The sequence below is a fragment of the Notamacropus eugenii genome, chromosome 1 (assembly GCF_028372415.1).
Source record: "Notamacropus eugenii isolate mMacEug1 chromosome 1, mMacEug1.pri_v2, whole genome shotgun sequence".
Taxonomy (NCBI): domain Eukaryota; kingdom Metazoa; phylum Chordata; class Mammalia; order Diprotodontia; family Macropodidae; genus Notamacropus; species Notamacropus eugenii.
In genome coordinates this window covers 49,087,108-49,114,356 of record NC_092872.1, presented here as the reverse complement: position 1 = coordinate 49,114,356, position 27,249 = coordinate 49,087,108, and the positions used below count along the sequence as shown (strand labels likewise).

The 27,249-nt window shown below is 36.6% G+C and overlaps 1 protein-coding gene across 2 annotated transcripts in view; it reads right to left on the bottom strand.

The window, feature by feature from the left end:
• IFT140 (intraflagellar transport 140) overlaps nt 1-27,249 on the bottom strand; it is a 173,062-nt gene that overhangs the window by 132,002 nt on the left and 13,811 nt on the right. Inside the window, exons 4-8 of one of the 2 annotated variants that reach the window (XM_072599983.1) lie at nt 9,900-10,021; nt 9,570-9,730; nt 6,367-6,542; nt 4,816-4,907; nt 4,081-4,187 (exon numbers count right to left, since the gene is read on the bottom strand). In XM_072599983.1, the coding sequence (XP_072456084.1) occupies nt 4,081-4,187; nt 4,816-4,907; nt 6,367-6,542; nt 9,570-9,730; nt 9,900-10,021 (658 nt within the window). The remainder of the gene's footprint in view (nt 1-4,080; nt 4,188-4,815; nt 4,908-6,366; nt 6,543-9,569; nt 9,731-9,899; nt 10,022-27,249) is intronic. The other variant, XM_072599993.1, reaches the window with a different exon arrangement.

The window sequence follows — 27,249 nt, the reverse complement described above, 5'->3', positions numbered from 1 at the left end:
TAATATTGCTCTAAGTACTGAAGTTTTGGGGAAATAAGATATACAGGCAATGGGATATAGACATCTATCTTGCCATACAGGAAAATAGAAGGGAAAGGGATGGGGGTGATAGAAGGGAGGGCAGATTGGGGGAAGGGGTAATCAGAATGCATGCTGTCTTGGGGTGGAAGGAAGGGAGAGATAGGGAGAAAAGTTGGAATTCAAAATCTTGTGGAAGTAAATAAATTAATAAAAACATTAAAAAATAAGTACTGAATTTTTATATAATATTTTAAATAATATTTTCTTTTTCCCCAATTACATGTAAAAGCAATTTTTAATGTTTGTGGTTTTTTAAGTTTTGAGTTCCAAATTCTATCCCTTCTTCCATTCCCTCCCCTCTCCCTAAAGTGGTAAGCAATCTGATACAGGTTATACATGTACAATCATGTAAAACATATTTCCATATTAGTCATTTTATGGAAGAAAATGAAAGGAAGAAAGGAAGCAAAGGGAGAAAGAGAGAAAGAGAAGGGAGGAAGGAAGGAAGGAAGGAAGGAAGGAAGGAAGGAAGGAAGGAAGGAAGGAAGGAAGGAAGGAAGGAAGGAAGGAAGGAAAGAAGAGTATCCTTCAATCTGTATTCAGGATTCATTGCTTCTCTCTCTGGAGGTGAATAGCATTTTTCACCATAAGTCCTTTGGGATTGTCTTGGATCACAGTATAACTGAGAATAGCTAAGTCATTCACAGCTGTTTCTCATATAATATTGCTATTACTATGCACAATGTTCCCCGGTTCTGCTCACTTCACAATGCATCAGTTCACGTGAGTCTTTCCAGGTTTTTCTGAACTCACTCTTTCCATAATTTCTCAAAGTATCATAATATTCCACTACCATAATATACCACAGCTTGTTCAATCTTTTCCCCGTTGATGGGTATCCCCTTCATTTCTCATCCTTAGCATCACATAAAGATCTGCTATAGACATTTTTGTACAGATAAGTCCTTTTCCCTTTTTTTAAAAAAAAAACCAAACATCTTTTGGATATAGACCCAGTAGCTGTGGTGATGGATCAAAGGGTATGCATAGTGTTATAGCTTCTTTGGGCATAGTTCCAAATTGCTGCCTAGAATGGTTAGATAGGTGTCCCAGTTTTGCTACATTTTCTCCAACATTTATTTTCCTTTTTTGTCACATTAGTCAATATGATAGGTGTGAGGTGGTACCTCAGAGTTGTTTTAATTTGCATTTTTCTAATCAATAGTGATTTAGAGCATTTTTCCATATGACTATAGACAGCTTTGATTTCTTTGTCTGAAAACCACATGTTCATATCCTTTGACCATTTGTCAATTGGGGAATGACTTGTATTCTTATAAATTTGACTTAGTTCTCTTTATATTTGAGAAATGAGGCCTTTCTCAGAGATATTTGCTATAAATTTTATTTTCTGCTTTCCTTCTAATTTTGGATCCAATAGTTTTATTCATACAAAACTCTTTTTAATTTAATATAATCAGAATTGTCCATTTTATATTTTGTAATTCTCTGTCTCTTGTTTGGTCCTAGATTCTTCCTTTATCCATAGATCTGACAGATAAACTATTCCATACTCCCTAATTAGATTCTGGTATCACCTTTTATGTATAAACCATGTACCCACTTTGGCCATACTTTGGTATACAGTGTGAGATGTTGGTCTATATCTAGTTTCTGCCATACGGTTTTCCAGTTTTCCCAGCAGTTTTTGTCAAATAGTGAGTTTTTGTCCCCAAAGCTTGGTTCTTTGGGTTTATCAAACACTAAATTATTATGGTCATTTGCTACAATGTATTATGTATCTAATGTATTCCACTGATCCACCACTCTATTTCTTAGCCAACGCCAGGTTGTTTTGATGATCACCACTTTATAAAACACTTTGAGATCTGGTATGGCTAGGCCATCTTCCTTCACGTTTTTTTCATTGATTCCCTTGATATTCTTGACATTTTGGTCTTTCAGATGAATTTTGTTATGATATTTTCTAGCTCTGTAAAAATAATTTTGGTAGTTTGATTGGTATGGCATTGAATAAGTAAATTAGTTTTACATAATATTTTGGAAGCCTCTCCATATGAATCTCTAAAGTCACTCAGTTTTAGCAGCATGGCACTTATGTACCAATCCCACTTTTTACTCTTTGAAGTTAGTTATAAACAAATATTTCTATTACGTTCTTTTAGTCCTTGAGGTTTGAAGGCTATCCTCCACTTTTGGTAACTAGGATACAAACAAAAATTTGAGAAACTTAAAACATGTCTACACTATTGCACACAATACATAGCGTCTCAAAAGTCTTTGTGAAGTTTAAGTTTTAACAAACTTTTATAGCGAATGTTGCATAGTAATACCAAATATTTTTATGCTACATTATACCTAGTACAGATTATGCTCCAAGTAAAAATCTATAAGAACTTATCATTGGTCAGCAAATTAGTAGATTTTTCCTGTGCTAGCAATACTATTCTCTTTTTTTAATTTTATTTTATTTGTTTTCAGTGTTCTACAATCACTTCCATATATCTTAGATTTTTCCCCTCCCTTCCCCTCTTCCTCCCACCTCCCCACTCCCTGAGACAGCGTACAGTTTTATGTAGATTCTACACATACATTGCATAGAAGAATTAAAATGAATGGGAGAAATCATAAAACAAACCAAAATATTATACAGAAGAAAATGATCTGCTTCATTCCGTGATTGAATTTCATAGTTCTTTCCCTGGATGTGGAAGGCATTTTGCCTTAAGAGACCATTGGGAATTATTTAAGTCCTTGCATTGCAATGAAGTACTGAGCCTACAGAAAAATTCCTCACACACTGTGGTTGTTGCTGTGTACAAAGTTCTCCTACTTCTGCTCCTTTCACTCGGCATCAGTTCACTTAAGTCTTTCCAGGCCTCTCTGAAGTTTTCCTGTTCATCACTTCTTACAGCATAATAGTATTCCATTATATTCATATACCACAATTTATTCAGCCATTCCCCAATTGATGAGCATCCCCTTGATTTTCAGTTTTTGGCCACTAGAAAGAGTGCTGCTATAAATATTTGTGTGGGACCCTTTCCCATTTTTATGATCTCTTGGGGATACAGTCCTAGAAGTGGTATTGCTGGGTCAAAGGGTATGCATATTTTTGTAGCTTTTTGAGCATAGTTCCAAATTAGCAATGCTATTTTCAACAGAATGGTTAATTTAACTGTCCTCATAAACAACTCCTAAGAACAGCAACTTCTTGAGAACAGCAACAAAGTATTTAAAAAAGATCGGTCTTTAGAACAGTAGCATAAAAACAATGACAATTTACTAATGTCAAGTGCAACAAGAATCATTTTGTTGACCTAATAGCTCATAATGAAGATTGTGGCTATCGTAAATTAAAAAGACAAATCATGTAAGGAAAAAAGTGCCAGTATAATTTAATATCGTCAAAATTAAAAAACAAATCTGGTATAGCTGGCACTTTGCCAGCCACAAAGCTTTACGAACCAATATTTCTGATATCTTTCTGTACGAATCTTTAATAGTATCCCCTCTAAGATTAGTCAGAAGAGCCAGGGTGTGTTACAGCTCATAGAATCATCAGAAGACTTATTTAGAGGAGAAAAGTAACTCATGAGGCTTTTCACAAGCAAAGGTCGCTCTACCAATTATTTGTGACACCCTGGCCAAGTCATTTCATCTCTCTGGGCCTCAGTTTTCTGATCTGTAAAATGAAGGGGTTGGTCTAAATTACCTTTAACATTTACATGTAAATCTATGATTCACCAGTGTGAAGATCACCTCTCTTTCCTTCTAAAAAGGGTAGCAATGATAGTGGAATTACAAGTTAGAGTACAAATGAAATCTTTGTTAACCAGAATTTTTTGACAAATCCCATTCTCTGACATGGTGGATCCCAAGGCTTTTACTGTACCTTCCTGAGTCTGGGTGGACTTTAGCTACATGATCAGTTTTAAATACTGTTAGATACACCTTGAAAATCTCCAGGTTTTCACCAGGATTATAAAACATAAGGATAAGTCAACTAGTCTCTCTAGGAAAAGCAAAAATTCTCACCTTTAGCCTTGCAGTAAGAGACACAGTTTATGTTTACCCCTGACTCAAAACCAAACTTCTCCTCTGCATTAAGCACGTAATTCTCTCCTCGTTCCAAGTCCCATAATCTAAGAGTATCAAAAAGAAACAATTATTGAAATTAAGCTAGTCTCGTCAATGACAGAATCCACAACTCTAGACTACTCAAACTTGCCACCAACTGTCTGGTGGAGGGCTTCATCTGAGGCCTGCTCTCCTGATTGGTGAGCATCTAGCCATGATCACCATTTCTTTGATAGCCCCAGTCATATCGCTCTCTTCACTGCCAGCCAAACACATATTCCGGATTGAAGGCCACACTCCCCACCAGCCCTTCCTTCTGACCATCCTCATTCCTGGTCCCCTTTATATTTTGTCTTCCCATTTTAAAATGCAGGCTCCTTGAAAGTCAGACCCCCTCTTGCTTTTGGGTATTTATAGTCTCAGCACTTAGCACAGCAATGGGTATATAGTAGAGGCTAACAAACGCTTTATCTATCTCAAGGAATTTTCCTTCAATATCATTAGGTTGGTTTTATATCAATGAACTCATAGGGAAAACCTTCAAATTAAGAGAAAAAATTTGGGATTTTAGAAACTTCCTTCATTAAAAGAAAATATATACTATTATTACTATTTTATATTTATAAAGGAAGTAAACAAGAACAAAAAGAATGTTCACTGAAAGAATAGTTCCCCAAAAGATGGAGGTCTTACCTGAGGACTGTTTCCCCAATTGCTGTAACGAGAAGGCTACCTTCAATCAAAATGATGTCTGCAGAGCGACTTGTTTTTCCACTCAATTTGACCTGAATATGGAATCAACATCGAGCAGGAAATGAGTAGCTAATTTACGTAAAAACTAAAAGCATTTTTTCCAAACTGAATATGTATATATATATTTGTGTGTGTGTAACTGCTTTTGGTGAGTGCACAATGGGATTAAGGAAATACCTTTCAAGCTACAAAAGTTCAACTACCAACAAATTTAACAAATCAAAAGTGATATCCTTACTTGGACTCAGGCACAAACAGGAAACCCTACCAGATTACAAAACATTCAGATTCATAGACCATGCTCTAGATCAGGTCTTCTGAAACTTTTTTGTATTGTGGGTCCCTTTGGCCCACGGTGAAACTCTTGGATCCCTTCTCAGAACAATGTTTTTTAACAATGAATGAGATACATAGGACTGCAAAGGAAATAAATTATAATGAAATATATTTGTGGAAATGTTTTATAAAACCAAGTTCACAGTCCCCTGGTTAAGAACCCCTACTCTAGACATGTAAGATAACAAATGTACATTACCCTGTGTTACAAATAGGAAATGAATAAAGTGCATATAACTAGAGTTTCGATAACAGCAAAATCTATACATCAAAGGAAAAAGTTGAAATATATGGGCTAATGACAGATGGGATGGGGAGAATGGCAAACTGGATGAGTAAAATCATCATCTGACACTATAAAAACAATTACATATTTCAGGGATAGCCAAATGATAAGCACATCTCCTAAATAAGATAATGCCTGCCACATTTTAAGTGTTTATCTATATTCCCTCAATTCTAGCAAACTGCCTGAGGTTCAATCTAGATTTTACATAAGAATTAGGTAAACCAATGAGAATTAAAATGCATTATAAGGTTCAGCATAAAGTCCTCTTTTCCATTTTTTTCTTTGATTTGCCATGAGAAGTTGGAAAAATTTCACTCTTTTTTTGTCTCTGGTTCCCTCTGTTACTAGTAACACTTTAACAGGGGTCAGCAAACTGTAGCCTGGGGGCCAAATCTGTCTGGTTTTGCACAAACTGAGCTACAAGTGGTTTTTACACGTTTAAATACAACAAAACTTTATTTTAAAATGGAAAAACTAAGGTCAGCTACGTAGTACAGTGGATAAAGCACAAGCCCTGAAGTCAGAAGAATCTGAGTTCAAATCTAGCCTCAGACAGCTAAATTACGGGCTGTGCGACCCTAGTTAACCCTGATTGCTTCTCCTCCCAAATTTAAAAACTATTCTTTGCTCGCTGGATGCATAAAGACAGATATCAGACTGGATTTGTCCCTTAAAGCATGATGACCCCAAACAAGTAACCTATGTTTCAAATAATAACTATATTAAAATAACAATGGAATATGCCTCTTGACTAAGACGATAACTGTAGTATTCATACTAACCAAAAAAGGAGAAAATTAATGAATCTATTTATTACGCCGCACTCTTCACAGCCTCCTCTGTCCCATGTCCTTCCCACGTCTTACCTTCAAAATCTCTTCAGCTTCCCCCTCAGAAGTGACCGTATAAAGTGACAAGAGAAGATTCTCTGTCACCACCACCAATACCTCTCTCTTCTCAACATAAAACATCTTTTGGATCGGACTGTCTACAGACACTACACGGGTAGTCTTTCCTTTTTCATCCACATAGTGCACTGTTCCTAAAGACAAAACACCATCATTGATGGGGATATCCAGATGAACAGAGATATTACTACTTATTAAACCAGAGATGCTTTAAATTTTTTTTCTTATCTAGATCTATGAGTCCTTTGGTATAAAGGAACTACTGATTAGAAGTTTTCTTTACTGATCCAAAGTAATCTGTCACTTACAATGCTAGCGAGTTGCTTAGGACCTGTGGGAAATTAAAGGACTTCTCTTTGGGTATACAAACTGTGTGTTAGAGGAAGAATTTGAACCTGTTCTCCTGACTCCAGAGTCAGCCCTCTCTCCACTATGCCATGCTGCCTCTCTTACTTTAATGATCTATACTTAAATAACAGTAATAGCAAGTCAATTTAAAATAGTCATATTAATTAAGTGTAATTTGTCGGGGGTTTTTTGTATGTGTCAAAACTGGTGAAAAGTACATATTTTATTGCTTCTATGTAACACAAAAAAAAGAAAATAATTTAGATGATAGAAGTCTGTGAGTCAGGGGAAAACTTGTAAGTAATATTTTATCAAATGTGTGTATACATTGTGGTACTGTGTTAGGTTTCCTATAAAGCAAGATAAACCATATAGGGCTTGGACTTTGCAATATGTAAGCAAAACTCATCATCTATAATTAAGTTACATCCTATAGACATAATCATGACCAAAATGGTACAAAGTATATATTTCAGCAACACTCGTTGCTGAACAGCAACAGAAATAACTAAAATTAATAGAAAAACAATAAAATTATATTAAAATGAAAAACAATAGAATTAATTAAAAAGAACAGCTTCAGACAAATGCAAAGACAATACAGATAGCTCCTTTTCAAGACCAGGAGAAGCAAAAGATGAAATTTATTAGCAATAAAAGACATGACACATCATACTTGAAATAATAACAAATGCTATCGTCTGTATATATTGTAATTTTCTACCCTGACTTCTCCTCTTCAGGCTGCAACTTTACTGTTTCTTTTACATGAAATTGGACTCTAAAAAGTACATAGGGAGATAGCAAGTGAAACTCATGCCAAGTAGGTAAGAATCTAACTTCATATAATTTCATTAAAATTACCTATTACCTTCCGTCCTCACCACCCTTCACCTACAAATTTATTTACAGGTACAAAACCGCATTTTACTTTTAAGTTCATATTCATACAGCCCTTTAATTTATAAAGTGCTTTCCTCAAAATAGCCCTGTGAGGTACATAAAGCAAGCATTAATATCTCCAATTTACAAAGCAAAAGATGGAATCTTAGTAAAGTTAAATGATTTGATGGGACCAGAAAGATGTATAAAGTATCACCGCATAAATCATATCACAAGGCAAGTAAGTGATGGAATTAGGACCCAAATTCAGATAGTCTGACTCAAGTGCAGTGTTTTCCCCTACCATATTATGATACGTCTCATTTCTCTTTATACAATAGATATGTTCTTGAATATCTTTATATATCATATTTTTTAAAAATTGAATGATATTTTCCCACTGAGTTAGAGCTAGGGCTGTATTCTAATGAGGCCAACAGAGAAAAGCCTAGGGGAAATAAGCACTGATAACTCCACAATGTGACCAACGTAGGCAGGATACCAGAATACACAGAGGCAATAGCGTGGATAAAGGGCATGATATGGACTTGCAGGATCAAGCCCTGATTCTGACACTGTGTAAATCTGGCCAAGTTGCTTAACCTTTCAATGCCCCAGAGGACCCTGCTAAGGGTAGAAATTTCAGAATAGTTGCCAGCCTGGAAAGGTAGGAGGAATTTCATCACAGGAAGTTTTCTTTATTGACAAAATCACAAGTCCTGTACAAAAACCATAAATCAAAACCGAGAATATTTATCTGTCAAGTTGCTTTATGTAAAAATTCAGGCTACTGAAGGTCAGTACTAAAGCTGAAGCTTAAATGTTTCAGTCACGTAATCAGAAGACAGGACTCACTGGAAAAGATCCTGATGTTGGGAAAGATTGAAGGAGAAGGAGACAGCAGAGGATGAAATGGATAGATAGTGCCATGGAAGCAATGAACAGGAGCTTGGACAGACTTCAGGAGACAGTGGAGGACAGAAGGGCTTGGTGTGCGATGGTCCTTGAGATCATTAAGAGTCAGACATGACTGAATCACAACAAATGGAAAACCTTTTTTGAGACCTTTCAGAACAGCCTATATTATATCTCTAATCACATCAAAGTTATCTAAGACCCAAACTTTCCCAGGTACAGTGGACAAAATATTGGACGGACAGCCATGAAGACCTGAATTCCAATTTTTCCTGATTTTTACTAGCTATGTGATATCATAGCCAAGTTACTTAATTAACCAAATAATAACTTAACCTCTCTGAACCTCAGTTTCTTCATTTGAAAAAAGGGTTCCTATCTCCTAGGAATGCTGTGAAGCTCAAATGAAATTATCATCATCATCATCATTATTATTACAAGCCTCGTCCAAATCCTACCTCCTCCATGAAGTCTCTGTTGACTTGCCAGCTCTCAGTGATCATTCTTGACCCTGAAATTCTATACCACTTACTCAACACTTAGCCATATACTGCTTTGCATATTTATTTATCTTTTTATGTGTCTTTCCACCAGTATTGCTGTATGCTAAGAATCATGGAAAATGATGGTCTTCAAAAAATTAAAGTCAACCATCAGTGCAAGAAGCAGAGGCAATATTGTACGTAAGCAAACTACAATACATAAAAAGTAAGAAATATGAAGAAAAACCAGAGTAGAGGACGTCACTGAAGAAACGTCTAACTGAAAAAGAAGAACCACTTACATGATTAGAATGAAGAACAACTCAGATTTATGTGAAAATATTATTTGAACTAATAAGCATAAAATATAGTTAGCAGATCACTCTGGGTTTTGTCTGTCAGTTTAATTTCTCCCCTTTATTTGAGGGACAAGCACTATGTTATTATAAGCTGCTGCATGATTTCTTAGGCTTAAAAAACCCCCCAATAAAATTCTAAGAAATGGATTGCATAGAAGGAGTAGTAGGTTTATACCTAAGTTTTGATTCTCACCATCCACCAGGCTGACAAAGAAGGATAATCCCTCCTGAGATCCCATTTTTAGGAAACCTCCAAAGCCACTTTTTCTCCAATTAAACATGTCCAGAGCTTTTTCATCACCACTCACAGCTGCTTTTGCCAACTGAACCAAGTCCCTGCAAACAATTAAGATATACATAGTTTCAAGATTTTTTTAGCTGTCTCATTTACGTTATCCTGCAATTTCATTTCTTATTAACCACAACAATACTGCTCTTTTCACTCTGACCCAGAGCCAGAAATAATTTGTCAAGAGAGATGATCTGAAACTTTTAATGTACTCACTCGCCAGGTGGGGGAAGCCGAAAGATGCAATGAGTCAAATGTTTTCCATACTCATGTTTCAGTAAAGGTGTTCCTTGTACTCTGCCTCTTTGATCTAACCGCCATAACACCAGAATACCAAGCTAAGGAAAATTGAAAAGTTGTCATTAATGAACATATTTCTGAAAATGGAGAAAGTTAGACTTCTGCAAGAAGTCTAATCATTATAGACATTGGTAGGTATAACAATAGCCTAGAAATCAGAAAATCTAGGTTTTAGTCCTAGCCCTACAAATAATTTAGTATACCCCCTCGCCAAGTTATTAACTTGTGCTTCAGCATTATCATTTAACAAATTAGGATAAATGGACTTGCCAACCACTTCCCTCAGAGGGCTATTAAGAAGTCAAGAACTCTTCAGAGCACATTTTAAGGCCTGTATTTTAGATACAGCAAAAGCTGTTTTGCCTAATACCTTGTTAATTTGAAAGACTGAGAAACTGACAATTTATAATTTCTCCCCAGAAGCTGAATAAAAATGCAACTAACTAGAAGCAACACAGAAACGATATGAAACCAGAGAACTGAACCGAGCGGTTAGAACAAAACTCAGAAAAAAATGCCTTGTTAGATGACTTCCCTCAACAGAGCCTGTTTGCTTGACATTTAGGGAGATGGAAGTTATAATTAGTTCTACATCCTAACTTCAAAACACTTCACTGTTGCAATGCCTGCCCTGGGAATTGTTAATGATCATTATGATTATCACCTGATATTTACTAAGCACTTACTATATGTGAAGTGCTGTGGGTGATGCAAAAGCATATAAAGCTGGGTTCCTTCACTCCAGTAGATAACAATTGAGGAGGAAAGACATGTAGATAAACATATATGGATTTCTTTACACATATACGTGCACACACTGATGTTTCTATGCCTATGATTTTAAAGGTGGGTGGGAGATAATAATTTAGGATGTAAGACAAATATAATAATTCACTGTAATGTTTCACTGGATCCATGATTTTACTAATGTGAGCACTCTTTTAAATAGTGTCCTCCCATAAATCTTCCATAGAATATCTACCCATCAGGCTGGGAAGCTTCCTCCAGGACTTTTAACATTTTGTGAGTAGCAGGGCTGTACTCTGGCTTTCCATCTGTTATCCCATATTGACTAGTTTATCTCCTTTTCTAATCACAAATTTTCTTAACGATAAGTTGTTTTGACTTTTAAAAATTTGCTATCTTTTGTGTTTATGTCATGGTAATTTATGAATATATCCCTTCCCTACCCAGCAAGCCATCTATTACAATAAAGATTTTAAATGAAAGGAAAAAAAAAGGCAGTTCAACAAAACCAACCAATATATGACCAGTGTATCAGTATCTGCCACACTTCATACGTTTAGTCCCTCACCTCTATAAAGAAGCGAGAGAGGTACATTTTCTCAACTCTTTGATCGTTAAAACTACTTTACATTCAGTTTTGGTTTTTTATTCTTTTCATTTACGTTGTTATAGTGACTGCCATTACTGTTTTCCTGGTTCTATTGATTTTGTTATGCATCAATTTATATATTCCCATACATGTCTCCTTTCTTTGTGCTTGTTGTTTCTTACAATGGGACATTTTTTTTTACATTCATGTACCACAATTTATTTTAATATGACTCTGAGAAAGTCATTTTAACCCTGTTCGCCTCAGTTTTTCATTGGTAAAATGAACTGGAGAAGGAAATGGCAAACCACAGGATCTTTGCCAAGAAAACCACAAATGGAATCACAGAGATTGGACACAACTGAAACAACTCAAGAACATACCATGATTTATTTAGTCATTCAATCCCTAAATTGATAGACTTCTATTTTGTTTTCAGTTCTTTGTAATAGCTACTTTTTAAAAAAGAATTGATGCTTTATATCTACATCACAATCATTTTCCACAAACCCTCTATATTATACTTTCCCCTGAAACAAAGAAAAATAATTAAACAAATATCTGATACAGCTGTCTAATTTATACAGTATTCTATTCTAATAGCCCCCTACTTTTCTACCATGAAAGAAAAAGTATATTTCATTATCTCTACTCTGAGACCCCCCCACTGGTTTTTCAACGACTCAATTTAACTTAGTTTCATCAATCATTTCATTTATATTTTAACATAGTTACTGTGCCTATTTCCTTTCGGTTCTTATTTTGCTCTTCATCCATTCATAAAAATCTTTCAATGTTTCTATGAATTCCTGATATTTGTAATTTCTTACTATACAATATTTTATTATATTTAGCGTAATTTTTTTTAGCCAATTTCCAATTGATGGTTACCTACTTTATAGTGCTTTGTTACTACAAAGAGCAGTGCTGGTATGTATATTAGATCTTTGTTTTTGTCTCTGATTTAGTTGGGATATATGCTCAATAGTGGATTTACCAGAGTAATGGGTATGGTCAATTTAGTCAGCATAATTCAGAAGAATTCCACATTGAAATCCAGGCTATTTGGACCACTTCATAACTCTACTAACAATGCCTCGGTGTATCTTGTCTTCACACAAACCTTCCAATACTGTCTTCTATCTGTTTGTCACCTTTGCCACTTCACATGGTGTGCGGTGAAACCTCAGAGTTGTTTTAATTTGTATTTCTCTTATGATTAGTGATCTTGAGCATGTATTATGTGGTCATTTATAGTTTGTCATCTTCTTCTGAACAGAGGTCACTCAAAAAGGAAACTAAATGTTGTGTAATTATAATGTCCATGCTTGACCCTAAGAGTGAGATAAGAAAACTTACCCCTCTCTTCTTTGGAAAGATGAGGACCATTAAACCTAAAACATTGCATTAAACTATAGGAGGTGGGTAATAAAAGCTTTGTCCTTATTCTTTGACAACCACTAGGGATTATAGTATTACATATTTGCATCAACTTCCCATATATTTTGGAAATCAAACATATTTTAGAAATATCTGATTCAAATATTTCATTTCCACTCTACTGTTTCCCTTCTAATCTTGTTAACTTCATTCTCATAAAATCTTTTAAAATTTACAGTAAAAGTTATGTATTTTACCTTTTTATTTCTATCAATTATTTGATTAAAGACTTGCTCATTAACAATAATTGTGAAAGGTACCTGATCATATTCTCTTTAATTTTTTAAACGGTATAAATGTTAAGGTAATTTGAAGATTTTTCCTGCTCCTTAATAGGCCCACAATAGATCTGCTTTGAACTCTGGTCCAGCCCACAGGCTGAGTCACATTAAGCCCATGGTGGGAGGAACTTGCTGAATGGGTGCAGCAGGAAGGGTACAGGGGACGAGAGAGTGAGGTGGAGCTGAGAGAGAGGCAGCAGATTGAGCAGACCAGCTAGCCTGGGTGAGAGAGGGGCTTTTTGCCCAAGGGAGTTTGTTTGTGGGAAGGCCTGATGGAGGGAAGGCTTGAGGATGGTGGTCTCCCCCATTGGTAATATGTACAAACTTCAGTGTTACTATGATAGAATTGGCTTTCTGGTATGTGAAATATCTTGGAGCCAAATATCTTGGTTCCGTTTTTAAAGAAAAAAGTTTATATTTTGTGAATTTATCCTAGAAATATGCCTGCATATCCATAGCAGCTGCTGTGGGTATCACATTGGTGCTACAAATGGCATAACCTTTTTTAATGAAGTTGGTTAAAATTATTAAACTTACTGGAGGGGCTAGGTGGCATAGTGGATAGAGTATTGGGCCTGGAGTTAGGAAGACCTGAGTTCAAATGTAGTCTCAGACACTGATTAACTGTGTTACCCTGAGCAAATCACTTAACTCTGTTTGCCTCAGTTTCTTCATCTGCAAAATGAGCTAGAAAAGGAAATGGCAAACCACTCCAGTATCTTAACCAAGAAAACCCCAAATACGGGTGACAAAGAGTCAGATGTGACTGAACAACCACACTGAATTTTTTGAAGTATGTGATATAAGATTTTCATATAAATCTAAACTAGTTTTTCATTTTCCCAGTAGTTCTAGTCAAATGAGGAATCAGTCCTTCTAACAATTTATTTTTGGGCTTGCCAAACACTGACTTATTGTTTCAAATTATTTGTTTCATATCTAGTCTGTTCATTGATATACTTTTCTCACTCTTTTATTAACTGGTACAAAAAGTTCTTATGACTACATCTTTTGATATAGTTTGAGATCTTATTCTTACTTTTTCTTCATTATTTCCTTTGAGATTCTAGGACTTTTATTTTTCCAAACAAGTTTTAGTGTTTCATCTTATTCTAAAGGAATTCCTTTATATAATTTGATTGATATAGCACTAAACATGTAAATTAATTTAGGCAGTATTATCATTTTTATTATATTGGCATAGACCTATGAATGGGTTTAATTATTTAAGTCTTCTTAATTCTTCTTCAATAAGAGTTTGTTGTATTTAAATAAATCTTGAGTGTAGATGTTTTAGGCATTTTGAATGGAATTTCCCTTATTTTTTTTTCCTGGTATTTGTTAGTACTATAAAGAAATGTAGATGATTTTATGGATTTATCCTTTATCCTGCCATCTTAGTGAAGCTACTAAATCATCTCAGTTTCCTTTGCTGATTCCTAGAGTTTTCTGCGTATTGTTGTTGTTTTTCAGTCATGTTTGACTCTTTGTGGCCCCATTTGGCGTTTTCTTGGCCAAGATGCTGGAGTGGTTTCCAATTTCCTTCTGCTCATTTTACAGATGAGGAAACTGAGGCAAATAGGGTTAAATGACTTGTCCAAGGTCACACAATTAGCAAGGTTGGATTTGAACTCAGGTTTTCCTGACTCCAGGCCCACTCTATCCACTGTACTACCCAGCCATCCCTTTCTAAGTATAGTAGTATATGATCTGCAAATGGGGATCATTTTGTCTTCTTGCCACTGATGATTATACTTCTTCTTTTTTCCTCCTTCTTTTCTAGTCAGCATTTAAGAGTAATGCATAGAAATTAATCACAATTCATGTTCCCAGTGACTGTAATATTTTTTCCCATTATGAAAACTTTCAATACCCTTAAAAATTACATCAAGAAATTAAAGAGCATGTTCTTCTATGCAGTCAGTTCTGCTGTAGCACGTTTTGAAAAAGCAAATTTGTTCCAACACAAGGGAACAGCTTACGCATAATATGAATTTTATATTTCTTATGTGCAATTTCATCCATGAGAAAGTGAGAATGCGGAAAACTATACTGCTTCACAATCACTCACAAGCTGCAGCCCTTCCAGTGTCCACTTCCACAAGGAAACTCTGGGGCTTTTCCAAGTAAAGCAGCATATTTATTGTTTATCTTTTGGTGCAGTAGGAGCTGTGGATGGAAGAGGACTGGTCTTCATCCTCGTACTCCAACCCCGCCTTCTGCCATGGCCTGCCAAGGTCACCCTCCCTGAAATCATGCACTTCAACTTTGACAGTCCAGACCCTGTGGTAACCAGGACACAGGACCAGCAGCAGGTGGAGGCCTCAGAGGTCACTATTATTTCCTGCAGTATTTAAGCGTTTCTTAACCATAACATGTAGAAAATGGCTACCATCTTTATGATTCATCTTTCTTTTACTGTCGCTGACAAAGGTTTTAAGTGTTGTTTCCCATAAGCCTTGTGGCTTTTATTGTGTAATGTTGCATAGCACCATGATTTCTGGGAACATATACGTCACCTTATAGCAGAAGTGACTGTATTTCCAGTTCTATTCTTTCTCCTGAGTTCCAGTTCCTGCCTTTTAGACATTTTAAATTAGATATACCAGAGGAACCTTAACCTAAGCATATCTAAAACTGAGCTCATCTTTTCCCAATCCTACCTCTTACCTGAAATGTCCAGTTCCCTTAAGGGCACCACAGTCTTTCTGGTTACCTTGTTTCACAGTCTTAAGGTCAGCCTCAAATACTATAAAACCCCCACATACCGTTGCCAAATCTTCTCATTTCTATTGCTACCTCTGCTGAACCTGCCCTGTCTCTCTATTCCATATCCTCCCTAGGTCAGGATGCCTCCTTATTTCTTTTTTGGACTTCTGGAGTTGTCTCCTAATTGGTGTCTCTGCTTTGTTGCTCTCCTTTCCAATCTATCCTTCACAAAGCTGCCAAACTAATGTTCTTAAAGCACAAGTATGACCACGTCACTCCTCAGTTCAGTATATTCTCCATTTATCATTTAAAACATTTCACAAACTGGTCCCAAACTATCGTTCCAGTCTTGTTATTGATTATTCCACTCTACGCCCACTGGGCAAATCAGTGTTTTAAAAATAAACTCATGGAATACTACACTTCACCCATAAAAGAACCAGATAAAACACACGATATGAAAGCGTGTCCACTAAAGGGCTTTCTTACAGTTTCTTTCATTTTTGTTTTTATATTCTCAATGCCCAACATCGTTCCTGATACAGAGCAGGCACTAAATGCTATTAACTGACTGAATGTCTTAAAAGTTTCATGATGTCACCTGTGAAAGTCTCAATCTCCAAGGGTAAGTTTGACTGCTCCCATTCCCTGCACTGCTTTTTGTCCACATTAGTGGCTTCTTCTATTTATCTCTCTCTCTCTCATAGTTTATCTCTTACCTGGAAACTGTTCTCATTTGGCTGCTATTATTAGTCTTATCCAATGGGAAAGCTTCCTTATTTTATTGGGTTACCTCCATATTCTTAGGCTAGTATTTAGCATTCTTAAAACTTTTTTCAAAAAATAATCGGGAGGATTGTTGGGGGTGTAAGCTCAGTTCCATGTGGACAGTCTCGGGCAGGTAAAAGTGAGGACTTCTAAACCTTAGAGTTCTCATGAGGCCCCCCAGGGAACAGCTGGGAATTGAGGTGTGAGACCCGGGCTATCTCGTGCATTTCCGCCTCTTCCCAAAACTTGCTGGGGAGAGCATCCCGCCCTCGAGATTAATACATGGTCTGAGCACACCTATTGTTGTCTAAGGGCTGAGAACAGGCACGGTATTCAGGTGCAAACTATGCGGCGGGAGAGCTTAAGTAGGGTCAGGAAAGCCTGAAGGCATTCTTAGCGCTGAGGGGCCCTTAGAGGACAGAAGGCCCCTCTCCCCTCTCCCACTTCCATTCTCTTACTGTAAGATCTTTGCCTCCTTGGGAAGAGGATTCGTCTCTCCTGAGGAAGAATTCCCCCTGCACATGTTACCAAGACCCTGAATAAAGCCTAACCCTTGTTCAACTCTGGAAAGTCTCTTCTCTCATACGTTTATCCAGTTTGGCCAGCTGAAGACCTGCGACAGGTAAGGAAAGATTCGGGTAGCCCTTAGGCCTCTAGGCCTGACAGAGGATAACTTTTACTTTATTTTTATTGACAACGCTTTAGTGTTTCTCCATTGCAAACAATGCTAGCTCTTGATTTAAATATATACTTTTGATCATAGGAAATAAGAATCCATCAATGCCTACTTTTTTTCAGGGGGGATTATAATGTAAATCTCTTGTATTTTTTTAAAGGGTTTTTTTCTGTACCTATTGAAGTAATCATGGAGCTTTTGTTATCCTTTTTATATGGTTAATTATGCAAATTATGTGCTTAATACTGAACCATGTATGCATTTCTTATATGAATCCAACTTCATGATAGTACTTTATCTTCTGGGTGCTTTTCTGTAGTTAAAAATTTAAAATTTCTACATCAATATCACTATCTAGTTTTTTTTTAAATTCCATCCCCTCTTTTTCTATTTAGTTGATAAAACTTTTCAGAAAAATAAATTTCCCTCTGAAGACTGTATTAGCTGTGTCACATAAAGTCTTGTATGTTTACCATTATCAATAAGTATCACCTAACATTTGCCAGGCATTGTGCTAAGTCTGGAAATATGAAGACAAAAACAAAACAGTATATGCCCTTAAGGAACTTATATTCTAGCAGAGGACATAATATATGCACATATTAGTGTATACATTATATGCATAAAATGAATATAAGAGCACTCATAATTTGGGAAATCAAGAAAAATCTCATGTAGAAGATGATGCTTAAACTGGATTTTGAAGGAGACTAGGGAGTTCAAGAGACTGAAGTGATGAGGGAACACATTTCAGGCATGGGGAGAACTGGTGCAAAAACTCAAATGGAAATATGGAAAGCTGTTTTTGAGAACCAGCAAAAATGTTGGTTTTACTGGACCAGGAACCACATGAAGGAGAACATGAGTCTGAAAAAAGTATATTGGAGCCAGGCTATAAGGGCCTTTAAATGTCCAAAAGAGATGTATACATTTTATCCTAGAGACAGTAGGAAGTTCCTAGATTTGTTATTTTTTGCATACTGATTTTTCTGTAACTTGCTGTGTATTCAGTGTTTAGAATGTAATTGGTCTTCACTGAGGTCATATTTTATTTGTTCATTACTATTTCATTGCATTTTGGTCCACAAAGGATGTATTTATTGTATCTTTCTTTTTACATTTATTTCAGATTCCTTTGTACCCTAAAGCATGATTTTAGTAAAAACTGCTGAGAAATATGTGTACTCTTTAAAATTCCCATTGAGAAGTGACCAAGGCTCAACGGATAAGAGTGCTGGGCCTGGGGTCAGGAAGACCTGCATTTAAATCTTGCCTTAGATACTTGTTAGCTGTGTGACCTTGGGCAAGTCATTCAACCTCTGTTTGCCTCAGATTCCTCACCTGTAAAATAGGGACAATAATAGCACAATACTTATCTCCCAGCATTATTTTGAGGATTAAATGAAGTAATAATTGTAAAGCATTTAACACAGTGCCTGGTACATAGATTCTATATAAATATTAGCTATTACTATATTAAATGTTATCTTTCCAACCAGTGATCCAGGTTTGTATTTTCCTTCTTGCTTATCTTTCTTTTGTATTCTTTTAGCTTAATGAGAGGAATATTAACATTTCCTACTCTTATATTAATGAATGTCTTTTTAAGAACTTAGCCTCTATGCCACTTGGTGTATATACATTTAATATGGTTTTTCACTGACTATGGTGGCTCTGAACATATTATAGTCCCCCTATTTATTTCTCTTTACTTATCAGTCTTTATTAGTGCCTTATCTGAGGTCATAATTATAACATGAAGTATAACAGATTTTGCTCTAGCCCCTCATTTTCATCTTTTAACTTGATCTCTCCCCAATGTCCCTCCTTCCCATTAAGCTGTCCAATCCTAAATACCTTCAACTTATGTTAAAAATTATTTTAGCAGAATAACAACTCCTTGAGGGAGGGGGTTATCACTTTTGCACTTGTATCCCCAGTGCCCAGAGCAGTATTTGGCATATAGTAGGTACTTAATAAAGGGTTGTTTGATTCTCTCATTTTTCCTTTTCCTTTTTCCAGCTCATATTAGTGCTGTGCCACTACATCATGAATTCCTTGAGCGCATACCTTTCTGTGTATCTCCAACACAGGTATAACTTAGAGATACTGAAAGTTTGATTCCAGACCACCATAATAAAGTGAATTTCACAATAAAGCAAGCCACACAAAGTTTTTGGTTTCCCAGAGCATGTAAAAGCTGTTTACACTATACTGTAGTCTATTAAGTGCGCAATAGCATTATGTCTAAAAAAAATGCACATACCTTAATTTAAAAATACTTTGTTGCTAAAAAAAAAAATATGCTAACCATCATCTGAGTCTTTTGTGAGTCTTTTTGTTGGTGGGAGGTCTTGCCTTGATGTTAATGGTTGCTGACTTATCAGGGCAGTGGCCTAGATCTCAGCCTATCTCAGCTTTAGAAATGCCTTCCTCACTAAGCTTAATCATTTCTAGCCTGTGATTTAAAGTGAGAGATGTACAACTCTTTCTTTCACTTGAACACTTAGAGACCATTGTAAGGTTATTTAATTGGCCTAATTTCAGTACTGTTGTGTCTCAAGGAACAGGGAGGCCCAAGGAGAGGAAAAGAGATGGAACTGCCGGTTGGTAGAAAAGTCAAAACACATACAACATTTATCAATTAAGTTTGCCATCTTACATGGGGGCAGTTCATGGTGCCCCCAAACAATTACAATATTAGCATCCAAGATCACCATAACAAAATAATGAAAAAGTTTGAAATATTGCAAGAATTAGCTAAATGGAACACAGAGACAATGTGACCAAATGCTATTGGAAAAATAGCACTGACGGACTTGCTCAATGTATGGATGCCATAAACTTTCAATCTGTAAAAAAAATGCAATCTCTTGAGAAGCGCAATAAAATAAAGCACAGTAAAATGAGGTATGCTTATACTTACCATAATGCTTGGCACATAGAAGATACTTAATAAATGCTAGTTGCCTGATTCAGTATCTAATCTGCCACCCTAACCCCATCCCATCTTTTTTTACAGTCTGTACATCCCTTATTCCCTTATTTCAGTGATGTTAATTTGTAAGTGCTATTTCAACTTCTTTCTTACTCCTTTCCCTTTCTGGGATATTCCAGAAATATATTCCCAGGAATGGAATTGTTGATATAAGCAGTAGGGTATAGTAGGAAGTGTTTTGTGACAGTTCTCTGGGGCAGAGGAGGGCTGAGTTTACTCTTTGCCTTTTCCCTCCCTGTTTATCTCTTTTAACTATGCCATCTTCCATTCAAATCGATGTCATCCAGTTCCACCCTTTCCAAACCATATGGCCATAGTGTGTCAACCAGTTTCTTTCTCCTAGTATCACCACTACTGAGACACTTCCCCAAAGCAGAGTTCATTACATTTCGCCCCTTCCAGTCCCAATGTGAATGCTTCACAATGATGTCCGATCACATCCTTTCTGCTGGCTGAAGCTAACTCTCTCATTCCTACTTCTATGATCTGTCCCCAGTGTTTTGTCCTTACTCTCCCACCATCCTAACAGCAGGAGGAGAAATTGAACGCCTCATTTTCCTCTTGAGCCTTGGCCATGGATTGCCTGGAACCTATTCAATCTCCTCCAGACCTAGAGGGTGTTCCTCTGTCTTATCCTCTATACTTATAATATTGATTAGTTAGGAGGAAATGAAGGTTTTCCTCCCGAGTTATTATTATAACAGCTAGATTTTATATAGTACTTTAAATTTATAAATTTATAACATGGTATCTCATTAGATAACCACAACCACTCTGTAAGTACTACTATTATCCCCATTTTACAGATAAGGAAACTGACGTTCAGAGAGGTTAAGTGACTTGTCTGGAGTCACACAGGTAAAATGTCTGAGGCAGGATCTTCTTGACGCTAAGTCCAAGACTCCATGTACTGTACCACTAGCTATCTCACTTCTTCCAACTACTCTTCTGAATTTTCCCATTATGCCTTTTTCTCCTTAGATTCTTTAGCCCACTAATGTTTCCTTTGCCTTCCCAAGGCATTTCAGTGAGTATGCAAATTTCAAAGATAATCAAGCAACAGACAGATTCTCCCACCCCACATTCAAGTCTTTGTCTAGCTTTATGAAAACAAACACTTCATTTCTTCGGTTTTCATTAACATCTAAAAAATCTTACTTTATGCTGCTTGGTCGTTCAGAGTATTGTATACACCCTGCTCACTTCTGGAGTCTTCTGGAGAAATAATTTCAATCTTTCCCTTTGAAGCCCAATTATTTTTATTGCTATTTTAGCCTTAGCTTAACTTTGCAGGTTTTTTCCATCTCTATTACTCTTCAGAATATCATGTTCCAATATTTCCTTTAACTTATTGTAACTATGAAATAATCCTGCATTTAGTCTTCAGAATGGAAAGGTTTTTTTTTTCCCCTTTGCTACCTTCAAAATTCATTCTTTTGTCCTGTAGTTCTGAAATTTAACAAAGTTATTACTTGGTTAGCTAACGTGGAATTTCTTTCTTTTAGTGTTGAATATGACCATCTGTACTTTCTTATCTCTTTTCAATAATATATGGGCAACTTTTCTGTATGATTTCTTGAAGTATGAAATTCAGACTTTCTGGAAGGCCTATTACTTTGGATTATGTCTTCTTCACATTTTATCTTCAAGTTCCATGTTCTTATTTTGTTGAGCTCTTCTGTATTCTAAGCTTACTGGAGGTTTTTGCTCCATTATTTCTCCTTCTACTGTGTGTGTGTGTGTGTGTGTGTGTGTGTGTGTGTGTGTGTGTGTGTGTTTCAAGTCTGTTCTTTTCTAAGAGACTATGCCATTGTGAAATGTGTATTTGGTTTTAAAATCTGGTTAGTTTTGCTGATTTCTTCCTTAAGAAATTTAATATCTTTGTTTCTTATTTTCCTTTAATCCTTTTATTCTCTTCTGAGCCATTCTAAAGTTGCTCCATTATCATTGTACCAGGAAAAGTTGCAGAATTTTTGCTCTATCTTCTTGTTTCATATGGGATCTTTACTCAATTTCCTTTGCTGTGAGGTATCTGTTCATTGAGATAGCTCTTTTCTTTGAATTTTTATTAATTTCTTATCCTTAGTTAGCTTTATCCTTATTATTAAGTGCTAAGTTCTACATGGCATTCTTATTAAAGCTATGCTTGTACTACTAATGCTTTCTATTTTGGATTCCCAGCGCTGTTGCCCTGTCTTTTAGCATTTGTTGTCTATTCCCTGTCCTCTCAGACTACAAGGTCTAGTACCCTTGATGAATGCTGGTGACCAAGCAATCAATCAACAAGCTCCTACTCCATTGGAGTGATAGTTCTGCAAAGAGACTCTCAGAGGCCACACGTCTACTCTTTACCTTTCCCAGTGCTATTCTTTAAATTTATCCCTCTTTTTTGACTCAGAATTTCTTCAACAGCTAGGCTAGATCCTGGGAACTCTTCATGAAGGTAATGAATTTGGGATTCTTCTCCATCCATCCTGGGAGTAGAGATCTCTGAGATATTGCCACAGGGATAACTTTGAGAAGTCGTTTATAGTCTTCCACTATCTTCCTTAATAATGTTTCACAAATAGGTTAAATCATAAATAGGTTGTCTTTAGCTATCATGCCATAAATAAGTTGTCTTTAGCTATTGTGTATCAAAGAAATGTATTTTCTGGCTGAAGTAGTTTCTAAATTTTTTTGGCCTTCTCATTGCGGTGAATACTTTATATCCATTAAACTGCTATAAAGAGTAGTAATAATTGTGGTAAATATATTTTATTTTTAAAAAGTGTTTAATTTATGATTTTGGTTTTTTATACCATCTCTTCCCTCCTAAGATTCTCCTGTGTAACAAAGAGAAAACAGTTAAGCCAAATAAACTGTAGCAGAAACTGCAACTGGCAATATATATAACACTCTGCATCTGTTGTCCGTCCTCTCTTTACTCAGAACAAAAAAATCTGTATTTCACCATCAGTAATCTAGAATCAAGATTAGTCACTGTGTTTAATCTGATTTCTGCTGCCTTACAGTGTTGCTGTCATTTCTATTATTGTGGTCCCTGTGCATGCCGTTCTCCTGATTCAGCTTTCTTCTCTGCATCGATTCATACAAGTCTTATGTTTCTCTGAATCGCTCATGTTTATCATTTAATATCCATTAAATTCATTTGCCACCATTTGTTCGGTCATTCCTTCATTAAAGGGGAACAACTTTGTATTTTTTGTTTACTAGCATTCTCAAGAATGCTGATATTTTGGTATATGTGGGACCTTTCTTTCCATCTTTGACACCCTTCGGGTATATGCCTAGGATCTCTGGGTAAAAAATCATGAACAGAAAGATGGCAGAATAATGCAGTCAATTAACTGGTTCTCCTATATTTGCCCATAAATGATTTAAAATAATGTCTCAAAGTGAGTTTTAGAGTGGCAAAAAGAATCAAATGTCTGGGTAAAACATTTGTCCAGCCCAAGATAACTTGGGAGGACATTAGGAAGGGCTTGACCTCCAGGGGTGGTGGTCTAGTCTAACTGAAGTATAGATACCTCCAGGCAGAGACCACTCACTCAACAAACAAGCCCTGGGGGCAGCTGTGTTTGTATAAGGAACTTTCACCCTATAGACAGCTATGGTCATAGTTGATTAGGGAAAGACTTCAGGGCTCTTTTATGGCACTGGACTCAGGGGGGCAGGTGCACTGACCAGATGAGGTTCTAGGCAATGACTGTGGGTGAGCAGCAAGTTTACTGCACAGTTGCAGAGGGGTAGGGTCTTACTGGCTCTGGTCACTAGCAAGGGAGCAGAGTCCCTATTTTGGTTGCACGACAGAGGGGTGAGCTGAAGCTTATAGCCTAAGGAGGGAATACAGGGACTAAGAGCATTTGCACTGACAGCACTGCTGGGAGCCCTGGTCACAACTCAAGGGCAGAGAGGAGTATCTAAGTCAGGTCCCCAAATAGAGCTCAAAAAACAACAAAATGAAAGACCTGAAGCCTAAGCATTGTCCCCCATACCTCAGGACTACAGCCTGACTCTAATATATAAAGTTAATAGCCAAGAAATAGGCCAATAAAAAACAAAAGCAAAAACTGAGTAAGTAAAAGAGAAAGAACCTGAACATAGAAGATCAGGGATCAAACTCAGAAGAAGTAGTGAAGTCAAAACAACTACTATTAAAGCTTCAAGGAAAAAATGTAAAAGGGTTAGAAGCCCAGAAAGAATCCTGGGAAGAGCTCATAAAGGACTTCGAAAGTCAAAAAAGAGAGGGTGAGGAAAAATTAGGAAAAAAAAAGAATAAACGAATATGAACATAGAAAAGCATGGAAAGCTTTTTATGGACAAAATGAAGAAACAAGAGCCAGGAAAATGATATACATGATGGCTACAATAATGCAAATGGAAAGAACATAAAAAACAATAATACAATTAAAACTATATGCATCAAAGTTATAATGACCAAACCTAGCCCCCAAAGAAGTGCTATAACATGAAACTTCCTCTTGCTGCTTTGTAGGTGGTGGGGTCCATGGATGTGGACTATTACATAGAATGAAATTCTTTTTTTTGCTACGCTTAGTAGTTTTGCTGAACTTCCCTTCCCCCCCTCCACCCCACCCTGTTCTTTATTATAAGGGTAGGCTCGGTGGGAGAGGGAAACTAGCCAATGAGGCCTCAGGACTAAAAGCAAATGTTCTTTTATAAACCTGCTTCTGGAATGTGTGAAGACACCAAATTATGAACAAGTATTTGGTGGTTGTTTTCTGTCTACTTAAAGACTGGTGAAGACGGCCTTTGGGTTGACTGCTAAGCCAGAATGGAGAGTCAATACAAAAAGCTTAAACAGAGGTCATTCTTTCCTTCCAGATGATGAAAAAATGTAAACCCTTCTCCTCCTTATCTCCCCCCCTCCTCACTGGACTGGCCAGGGAAAGCACTCAAGGCAAGTTTCCGGGAGGGATGGGGGTGACTCCCATTTTTATCTTCTTGCCTTTGTTTCAGATGTCCAGAGGCCAAGCCTGGAAAGGAACCAGCCCTGATGAATGACCTGCTTGAACAGGTCTAACCAGCTGCTCCATCTATCAGGATTGCAAAGTATTTGGAAGTGAACTGGGTGAAGAAAATACTGTGCAGCAACCATTTTAAGTCTAATCCCCCTCTCCCCAGAGCCTGAGGAGGTAGAGGAGAGTGTGTACCTGTTGGGAGGGTTGTTTTTATGCTTCTGTGCATGCTGTTTCTTCTCAGTAAAAAGACCTTTGTAAGAGATAATTGATGTAAACTGTTTATCAGTGATACTGGTACAGAGATCAGTGAGTGTGAGTCTAATGAAATTGGGACAGTAATCATTGGAGACTGAAATTGCATTAGAAAGCTATCTCAACTACTCTGAGGTACCCCTACATCCCAGAGGAGGTAACATAGCTGCCTCTGGGGATCTGACTTGCGGATGTGAATGGAAAGTGAAATAAGGATCCCCAGAGTTTACGCAGACTAAATAAGTAATGTAAGAGTCAAGAGATATAAATAAAAATTTATTTTAAAATAAAAGCCCTGGTATCATTGTGGTCTCAGATTTAAATAGGATCTATTTAAGACTTGGCCGGTTTAAGACTCAGCAGATTTAAAATATATGTGGCTAAAGTTATATCATATGATTATATACATATCTTGATTGACCTCATAATTTTGTCCTACAGATATGGCAGAATCTGATTATAACACATATTTTTAGTCAAAACTTACCCATAAAATATAAGTACATGCAAAAGAATTCTGAAGAACCAGATTAACCTAGGGGTACTGTGAGGGGTTTAACTGTATTGAGCGACTTCAGTAAAGTTATGGTACACAAGGCAGCAAAGAGGCAGCAAGGGTTAGTAGAGTGTTGGGTTCAGAGCCAGACAGTTTGGGTTCAGATCGTATCTACCAGCACTATGCTGGCCCAGTCAGTTTTCTTATGATAAATTGCAGGGTGGGAAGTGACATAGAATGACCTCTAAGGTACCTTCTAGTTCTACATCTATGATCCCGTGACTTCCCTTTGCACATATCACATCAAAGGTTAGTGGGAAAGGTTCCAGATGCCCAAAGTTCTCATTGGTTAATAATTCAAAATCTGAGACAAAAGAACTTGCCATTTACTAATTTACGTTTAGCTATATTAATTAATTTATACCTGGAAACGTTTGCCCCATATACCCAGATATATTAGGATTAGTAATGAATTGATTAACTGGCTCCTCTTCCAATTCACCTATTTTCTTTAATCATGGAAATCCTTGGAAAGAAAAAGAACCTAACAGGAAATCTGTCCAGAAAATATCTTTTGACAGGACTACTTCCTTTTAACTCATTATTAAACAAATTCTTTTACTTGAATGAATGAACACATATTGTGCTAAGTAAAAGGAATATAAATATAAAAGCAAAGATGGTTCCTGCCCTCAAGGACCTTACATTTCATTGGGGGAAATAATACACCTGAGGAAAAGGGACATTTTGCCCTGTAAAGTTCCAGGCATGGGGAGTTGGGCTCAATGGTGTAGTTGATCTTGGTGCATGGTTCCATAATGGAGGGAGCACAGAGGAAGAAGAAGATATGTTAGGTGGTTGACAAGGCTGCTAGAGAGGAAACATTCCTAATATTTGGAAGTTTTCTCCTTCCTATGGATTTTCTAATGTGTAGTAAGGGTTTGGCTGTGTCTTAAAGCTCTCTCACACTGAATATATTCATAAAGGTTTTTTGGGTTTTTTTGTAGTATGAATTCTAAAGAGGCCAATAGGATTTGGCCTAAAAGTATTAACTTTTTTTTTTTACATTTAGTACATTCATAACATTTCTCTCCAGAAGGTCTCATTAAATGGCAACCTCATAATTTGGGACTTTTGTTTTTTTAATTAATTTATTTAAGTATTCAACGTTCATTTTCACAAAATTTTGGGTTCCAAATTTTCTCCCCATTTCTCCTTTCCCCCCACCCCAAAACGCCAAGCATTCTAATTGCCCCTGTCACCAATCTGCCCTCTCTTCTAACATCCCTCCCTTCCCTTATCCCCATATTCTCTTTTGTCCTGTA